Source organism: Myotis brandtii, unplaced genomic scaffold (assembly GCF_000412655.1).
Source record: "Myotis brandtii unplaced genomic scaffold, ASM41265v1 scaffold424, whole genome shotgun sequence".
Classification (NCBI taxonomy): domain Eukaryota; kingdom Metazoa; phylum Chordata; class Mammalia; order Chiroptera; family Vespertilionidae; genus Myotis; species Myotis brandtii.
Genome location: NW_005366245.1, coordinates 2855537 through 2864464, shown reverse-complemented (window position 1 = coordinate 2864464; position 8928 = coordinate 2855537). Strand labels below are relative to the sequence as shown.

Sequence of the window (8928 nt, the reverse complement as noted above, 5' to 3'; positions counted from 1 at the left end):
AATGGCTTTTAAAAAGAGTCATACTGAGAAGAGGAGGAGAACTTTTTTGGAGTATAGTGTGTGCAGTAATAAGGAGGAAATTGAGTGCAGGGAAAGCTATTCAAATTAGCCTAAAATAGAGTTTATACATGAAATCTATCGCTTACCTCTGTTGTTATTACATGATCCCATTGTCAATGGTTAACAAAGGAGTCACTGTCTCTTTAAACTATTCAGTGCTGGGAGTCCCCAAGTGGAATTTCACCGTGTGTGTGTGTGTGTGTGTGTGTGTGTGTGTGTGTGTCCCTCCCCATGATGGCCAGCTTAAAGGACAGCACAGCGTGGATCTACTCCAGTCAGTGCTGGTCTAATAACATTCTCATGCACATGATATTAGGCCCCAAAAGGTTTCAAATGCACCATCGGACTCTGTTGCCTGGTACATTATTTCCAAAAAGAGTTGGCCTCCAGTCCTAACTGCCTGCACACTGAGCAGTGAGGAAATGCACATCTTTCCAGAGCAGAATGAGCAATTTTCCGTTGCTCCTCTTCCCACTGTCTCCAAAAAGGGAAAGGGAAAGTGGTTTAAGTATTCACAAGCTTGGAAAGCAGCTCAATAAACTACAGCTTTGGAGAAAGAAGACGTAGAGCATTCAGTTACAGGATCCTGTGAATATGAACCAAAGAAAAGGTAAATCACCAATTAGGAGACCTGGGCGTGGACTGTGAGGCCTGGGAAGATAACTGAGTAGGAGGCTGTGAATTGTGAAAGCTGCCAGCCCACGTGAGAGACATATGCAGGGTCCTTCCTTCCACTCTATATCCCTCACCCAGTCTCATTGCCTTCTCCTTTTAGGAAAGACACACACACACACACACACACACACACACACACACACACCATGAAACAAAATAATGACAACTTAGAAAAAGCAGTTTTACCCTTCCTTTCACCACACATCTTGTTTTTCCCCTTTTGTTTTTCATGTTGACATTTTGCTGTCTGTAAGCATTTCTGAAAGTAGTGCTTGAGTGGAGGTTGGGAAAGTGGGTAAAGTTGGTCAAAATTCACAAAATGCCTATGGATGAAATGTATAGGATTTCACTACAGTTAACAATACTGTAGCATATATTTGAAAGTTGCCAAGAGAGGGCTTCAGAGTTCTCATCACCAGGAAAGAATTATAACTGTGAGATAGATGAAGGATATTAATTAAACTTATTGTGGTAATCATTTCACAATATATATACATGTATCAAATCAGTATACTGTACATCTTAAACTTATAAAATGTGATGTCAATTATATTTCAAAACTGGAAAAAATAAAAATGAAAGCAGTGATCCACCAGGTCATTTGCTGTTACTTTTTGTTTCAAAATCATGACTCCTGCAGCTGTAAAGACTGGCTGGAAGCCTTAATCAGATGCTTATGGCTGGTTAATGCCTTGAAAATTTTGACCCCAAGTGAAAATGACTTATTCTCCCGTGCTTTAGCTATAGAGTGTTTCCTCAGCTTCCTCACCATGCTAATGATGCTGAAAAACATCCCTTTTACACACACGCAGAACTAAACCAAACCAACCAGGATAAAGGGACACCTAAGAAAGGTACCCCCACCCACTTCTCCCTCACTCCCAGCTTTATGGGGCCAGCTGCAACTGGTGGCCAGCTGGAATCCTGGGTGGAAATAAATTAACTGGAAACCTCAAGTCACTGCTGCAGTCAACTGGAAAAAAAGGAGCAAATGCCAGTGCTGCATGGTCCCAGAGCCCAACTCTGGATGCCACCCACAGAACTCAGAGCACCTCAGTGCTTGGGCTGGCAACCACGCAGACCCTGTCTGCCCTCCGCATATTTGCTGTAGGGTGGAGGCCAGGCCACCAGCTTTTACACTCCTCAGATACTCTCTAAATGGGAAGGTGAGCAGCTTAGAGGGAACGCTTCCTACAGGAATTAGAAGAGGGGTTTTTGCTCCTAACTTGGAATAAATACTCTAACCCTACTTACTTGAGAAAAAAGCTTTAATCTCTGTCCCAAGTTTTCCATGAGTGATACTACAATATACTACTACTCCTACTAATGACAATAATAATCATTCAAATTTTTCCAGGAGCAGCATTTCTCGTTACCTCATGAATTTTTGCTTTCTTAGGAAGAAGAAATACATAAAAAGTTCCTTGGTTTTTCAAGGCAGAATGGAGATGAATGAAGGTTTAAAAAATAAAGTAGAAAAGAGACTTTCATTTTTTTGCAAATTGACAAAAAAAATAAAGTGAAGTTTTAGGCTGATAAACTTGCCCTTTCCTAGGATCCTTCAAAGAGAGGTGGGAAAGAGAAGGAGGGGGGAGGAGGAGAGAGGGGAAGGAAGGAAGGAAGGAAGGAAGGAAGGAAGGAAGGAGAGGAGAGGAAAAAAAGTTAGTTCTTATTGTTTACAGCTAGAATTTAAATTACATCATCCCAGCACAACAAATCCTCTTTTGAAATAGCTGTCTCTCTATAGGACACAAATCTTAGACTCGCTAAGAATGCAAAAATTCAGAAGTTTGACATTTATTGGGAATTTCACGGGCAAACTAGAGAAAAGAATTAGGGCAAATTTGCATCCTTTCATTCCACTAGACGATGCCATCAGGAATATATTCTACAATAATTTCCTTCAGACAAATTCATTCCCAGTTTTCACAATTTTTTTTAAGGGAACAAAACAGATCCATACTCTCTCACTAGCCTGAAGATTCTACTGAATTCTATTGATTTTTCTGTCTTTGAACACAAGCTTGTTAACCTGAAACACTAAGGAGATAACTATATTTCACTGAGTTTATAACTGAGCGTTTGAAAACAAAAAGATCCCAAGACAGTGATACCGCCCTCTCCCTGGGATCCCTTTTCCCCCCTTCCTTTTTTCCCCCCTCAAATTCATCTGCAAAAGCTATGCATTGCTTCCTTAACCCTAGAGCTTTCGCGTCAGTTACAAGAAACTTTCTTTAAATTCATCCTTCTTTATTATCCTGGTTAGCAAAATCAGAGCTCCTGTCTTTCCACCGACTTCTGCATTCCTGCAAGCTATAGTGGAGGGGGATAAGGTTAGTAGCCAACAGCCCTGCCGCTGGGCCATCAAGCTTCACTGCCTCCTCTAAGCTGCCTAAGAGAGCTAGCGATAGGGCTGAGGCGCTATCTTGGATTTATGGAAATGAGGTCTTCCCAAAACTCCACAGGGACTTCCTTGCAAAAGAAAAAGCCATCAGGAAAAAATCAGACAACACAAGTACCAGAAGCAGCCTGCTAGACAAGTCTCTCCAAGAAGCCCTATGAGTGCATCTGCATTTTTTCCATCTTCCCAATCCAGGAGAAAGAGAAATGCCACTCTTCCAGATGATGATGGTGATGGTGATGTAGCAACTATTTTACCCAAGTAACCAATATAAAATTTTTGTGGTCTTGACTTTTATTTGAGATCTCTGATAAGATCAGATGATCTGTACCCTTTCATTCAAGGCAACAGACGTCTTCGAACTGTTTGTTTTTTTTAATTTGATTTTATCCTTTGAAACAGAAAGTGCATTACATTTAACTGGTCTTGCAAGGGGGGGTGTCTTTTCTCTTTACAAACCGAATTCCTTATATAAATTAATAAATGTTAAAGATGCTAATATATCACCGTTATTAGCTTAAAAAAAGAAAACAATTTACATAGTCTGTAGTATTCTTATCATACAAAACACTTCAAATTCAATTACAGCAACTAAATGGATTTTTATGTTTCTGACCCAGAGCAGTTGTAACAATGCCCACCATCTATTTTAACACGCATTTTTATACGAAAGGAGTTAAATTAAATACAAGCTATGTAGCCCCTCCCTCCCGAATACTTTCTTTAAATCACTAATAAATAGCAACAAACGACTGTGCAATTTCAGAGAGGAACAGAGAGGCGGTTCCGCTTCTTCTACTTCAAGTCCTGGAGGCTGGAGGCTGGAGCCGGCCCCGCGCGCAGGGTGGTGGAGGGGGGAGAGTGAGTGGGGACGAGGGGGGAAGTGAGATCCTACAAACCCAAACCCCCAGAGTAGCTGGAGGAGAGGGGGGCTGAGAACGTTCTTTTCTACGGTCTCCAATTAAGTTCAAAATTAAAGGGGAACGGGCGGTTTCAATAGCTCTTAAAAGGCGGGGGAGGGTGGAAGGAAGAAGGAGGTCCATCTCTTATACCAAATTCAAAAAACCATTTTACATTTTAAATATTCACAATAAAGTAACTTCTAGTCAGTGTGACTCACGATTTATTTACAAGGGGCCTTCAACAGGTTACTTTAGTCCGCACAGCAGTTTGTGGGGGGGAGACGCGTCCCTCTTCCCATCCTTGGCGTCCGCCCGCCCGCTCAGCTCCGAGGTCCCCTGCGCAGTAGCAGTCGATCCCACGAAAACTGGTCCCTGAGGGCGCCCCCCCCCCCGCCCTTCCCTGCGGTGCAAAGGCCGGGAAGCCAGAGTGCGCTGGGGTCCGGGCCGCCCCCTCCTCGGATACAGGGAGAGGGTAGGAGCTGGCGCGGAGGACGGCCCAGCGGGGAGTTTCAGTTGCGTTCTTTGCGCAGTGTATCTCGTCATTTTTCTGCCTTCTTACCAACCCCCGAGTCTCTCTCCTCCATCTTCCTCAACTTTTAGGTTAAAAAAATAGATATGTACATCTCAGAAAATAGCAAATCTCGGCCTCGGACGCGTGCAGCAGGAGGCCGCCGCCGCTGCCCGACTTGTGCTTCTTCAGCAGCTGCGTGATTTTCTCGTCGTCCGAGTTGGGGTCCAGGGGCTTGTTGTAGTCGTCGTCCTCCTCCTCGTTCTCCGAGGCCCCCTTGAGCCGCTCGGTCTCCGAGTCCTGCTTCTTCTTGGCCGTGGCCATCTCCGCCGCGTGCTTCTTCCTCCACTTGGTCCGGCGGTTCTGGAACCAGACCTGCGGGCCGATCAGGGGAGGAGGAGAGAGACAAAGGTGGCAGGAACTTAACGGGAGCGGATTCTGCTACCTCTCCCACATTCCCGCAGTCGCTCCTGCGGGCCCCCGACGGCTGGCCGCCCTCCCTCAGAGACCTCCCTTGTCTGGGCTGTCAAAGTCAGTCTCCATCGCCCCAGGCTCCTCTGAGGAACGGGCACCTACAAACTGCCTGCCCGTTGCCATAGCGATAGGAACAAGAGTATTGAGGTTGTCAGTGAGTGATTTCTCAGAAGAGAAAAAAAAAAAAACTTGGAAACTTAAATTAAGTGTCCCTAAAAATGAGTGCACTTTTTCACTTTCTAGTTGAAAGTGGAAAACTTTTCCCCTTTTAAAGCTGCCCCATAATGACTGTGGTTTTAATTCGTTATATACTTTATTAGATTAAGGTATTCCAAACAACCTAAATGTACTTGCTTTTTAGTGTGATTTGTGGGAGAAAGCAAAGCATTTATCCCCCCAATTACTTCCTTTCGCCTTTGCACTTTTGGATAGATGTCTGTTTCATTTGTCACAAGTCAGAATATACACAGACATGGTAGTTTAAAACCCCATTTACACGTGCAATCATATAAAGTTTTGTTAATCTGCTAAAACAGAAACCTCCAATCACTAATAATAACCAACATGAATGCGTGAAAATATTTAAGACCTCAGTCAAAATCATCACAGTGTGGTGTGTATCTGTCTGGTTTAATGTTTTTCATAAAACCAAAAGCTTAGAGTTTTCATCAGTTTTTTTTTTTGTAAGTGAAATTTTGCAAGTTACATTATTTCCCACTGTTAGCATGCCTAGTCTTTCAAATATTATTTTAATAGTGTTCCTCCCCAATACACACATTTTATATAAAAATATTCAAGCCTATTCACCACATTTGACACCATGTTTGATACACATATTTTAACTTAAAGCACCAGCAATAAGCAACCAATTTTCCAATCATATTGAATTATCCTCTCTTTATGCTTCTCAGCCATTTTCTCATCCATCCGTTATGTATTCTGTCTAGAGAATCAGAATTGTTATGAAAGTGATTCTGATTTTCCGTATACAGCTGTAATAATTCACGTCTAGCCACGCAGACATATTTACAGTGACAAATGAAGACCTCCAGACTACTGTGGCAGGCTCTGTACCAACCATCGCAAAAATAATTTTAACTGTGATGGTATTCTAATGGTCACACAAAAATCACTTGTGAAATTCATTTTATGATGCTTGTCCAAGGGGAAATATACTCTAACCAACAGGCATGGCTAACAGCTATTCCTACTTAAAGAACAGCAATATGACTAATGAAAACAGACTTATAGACAACCCCCCCCCCAAAAAAAAAAACCCAAATATAGTAAATGAAGAAGAGGAACAAAAGAGACTACTGGAAATACAGGAAACTGCTAGATTTAATTTATCTAGCTTCCCTTTATTTTTCAAGGAAAGATTTCTAAAATTTGAATCCCTGGGAATATGCTATACAACTCAATTATAAGCTAAGTGACATTTAAATTATAAGTTGTTGTCATAAACAGTAAAATGTCTTGCATCTGTTGATAAACATATTTAAAACAATTCAATTTCATAATAAAGTAATAATCTTCTCAATTCATTTGGAAAATTACTATGCCAAAGTCATTGCCTTCAGCTAAACTAAAAGCAGATTTATCCATGCTAAGTGGTTAAACACTGTAGATTTATTTTTCAAACTGCAAGTTAATGTCTAGTACCACTATAATGCTGATCTACATTAGGAAATTATATGACTGGTGGAGCCTTAATTAACAAACAAAAGCTTGAATATCTCTACAAATAGACTAAACAGAAGCTATCTAACTGGTCTGATCTATTCTCAGGGCTGATATTTCAGTAATGCTTTTATTCTCTAATAATGATGAGTTTCCCCCAGCACATGCTGCTATCTAGATTAACCTCATTTCAAAGGCGGGGGTGAGGGGGACTTGATTCCTTTTGTTCATCAACAGTTTGCCCGCCCAGGAGAGCCTTTAACCTCCACCCCCACCCCTGCGTAGAGCTGATCTCATCTTCTCCTCAGCCTCCTCAGGCCCGGTTTGTAAGATGGGGTGGGGTGAGGGGGGAGAGGGACGCGACGTGGGTGGAGAGCCTATCCCTGGAGTTGCAAGGTCCACTCACCTTGACCTGACTCTCCGTCATCCCCAAAGAATAAGCCAAGCGAGCCCTCTCGGGCCCCGCCAAGTATTTCGTTTGTTCGAAAGTCTTCTCCAGGGCGAAGATCTGCTGTCCCGAGAACGTGGGTCTCGTGTGTTTTCTCTTCCCGTCTTTGTCCAACAAAATGGATCCTTGATCTGCGATAATTGATAAACGAGGGCAGGGGGGAAAATATCATTGGTTACAAGCGGCTCCACGGAAAAGAAACGAACTTGCAAAACAATGTTTTGGTGGGAAAGAAAAGCTTATCCCGCGGCGGGCTCCCGAAGAGCCGTGGGTGGCGCTTCCAGTCCCACCGCACCTCTCAGCCTTTTGATAGCCCCCTACACCCCCCCCCACCGTTTAGATCGGCCCCCACCCCTGTTTTTTTAAAAGCCGGGTGTTTGGAGCAGCACTAACTAACCTTCTGCCCAACACCTGCGTTAAACAGCCGGGGGGCACATCCCTAAAGTTTGCCGACGCCCCGCGGTCAGGCCCCAGTGAACTGAGAAGGGCGGGGAAGGCCGCTTTCCCGCTGGGGTCGGCGCTCCGCTGGCCCCGGACCCTTTGCAGGAGGATGACTACTTTTGCTCCTTGACCGCCTTCCTAACCTGTGTGCGCCCAACAAAGGGGGCCTTGTGTTTTGCACACAAGAGAGCGAAATCGCCCCCAAGTCTACGCTGCTGCGGCCGAGGGGGAGGGGGCGCAGCCTTTGTTGGCGGTCCCTACACGGCCATCAAAACGGATACAATAGCGTCTCCCACACCCTCACCCGCCCCGGCCGCCCGCCGTCTCCCGGCTTCCCCGGGGAGCCGCCGTGGGCTCCCGAAACTTCCCTCCACTCCCGCCGCTCCGCCACGGGAAAGCGGTCGGGAGACTCCGAGGAAACTTCGGGGACTCGGTCAAAACCGAAGGAATGAGCGAGAAAAGGAGCCGGGGCTGGGCCCCAGAACGCCACCTGCGAGGCTGAGGCACTCCAGGGCGAGGTGGCTAACGACCGAGAGGAAAGCGATCCCGGGGACACGCAGTTGTTTCTAGAAACGTCCCTGCTAGATGCTGCATGTCCCCAGTCCTGGCTCCGTCACCTCGTTCTTCCTCTGCCCCTCCACGATGCCCCTCATGAAGCCCGGGCCCTCGGCATCCCGGCCCAAGGTGCTCCCGGGGCCAAGGCAGATGGGAAAGCGGGGACCAGCGCTGGGGAGCAGCCCAAAGTGACTGGGCGCGTGCCCTGCTCCGCGGGTCGCGGCCTGTCTCCAATGGGCTCACCCGGCCGATCGTACAGGGGGTGCAAAGGGGGAGGGAAGAGGGTCAAGCAGTGAGGTGGGGGGCACCCAGAGCGAGACATGCACGCTCGGAGCTGTGGAGGTCTCGCCGGGGCGGCTCCCCACCGGTTCGCAGGGAGGAGGCCAGTTAAACTGGCGAAGGCGGAGTGGGGGTCCTAACCAACAGAAGGAGACGGGAACCCCCCCTCCCCCCCCCCCCCCCCCCCCCCCCTTCACCTCTTTAACCCAGGCTGGGCCTGCGGTTCCGGCCCGACGCCGCGTCCTCTGATGATACACACACCCCGCACCGCGCCGTGTTCCACGCGGAAGCGTGCACCCCGGGTCTGCGAAGCGTGCCCAAGACCGGGTGAGACTCGGGGGCTTGGACGCCAGCGCGGGAGCTCAGGAAAGAGAGAATGCATCGCTGCGTGCCCGGGCCCCGCCTAAATCGTGCGGTTCCGGCGCGGCCAAACTATCCGGGAGGCCAGAGGGTGCACCGACCCACACGCCCACCAGGTAGCCCGGACCCGAGCGCCTGCGTGCGC

At 46.7% G+C, this 8928-nt stretch overlaps 1 protein-coding gene across 1 annotated transcript in view; it reads right to left on the bottom strand.

Annotated features, from left to right (window-relative positions):
* Nucleotides 1–3380: 3380 nt before the first annotated feature.
* Nucleotides 3381–8928, bottom strand: part of NKX6-1 (NK6 homeobox 1) — a 27968-nt gene continuing 22420 nt past the window's right edge. Inside the window, exons 4-5 of the mRNA XM_014545993.1 lie at nt 7107–7278; nt 3381–4921 (exon numbers count right to left, since the gene is read on the bottom strand). Coding sequence (XP_014401479.1) covers nt 4640–4921; nt 7107–7278 — 454 coding nt within the window. The 3' untranslated portion in view covers nt 3381–4639. The remainder of the gene's footprint in view (nt 4922–7106; nt 7279–8928) is intronic.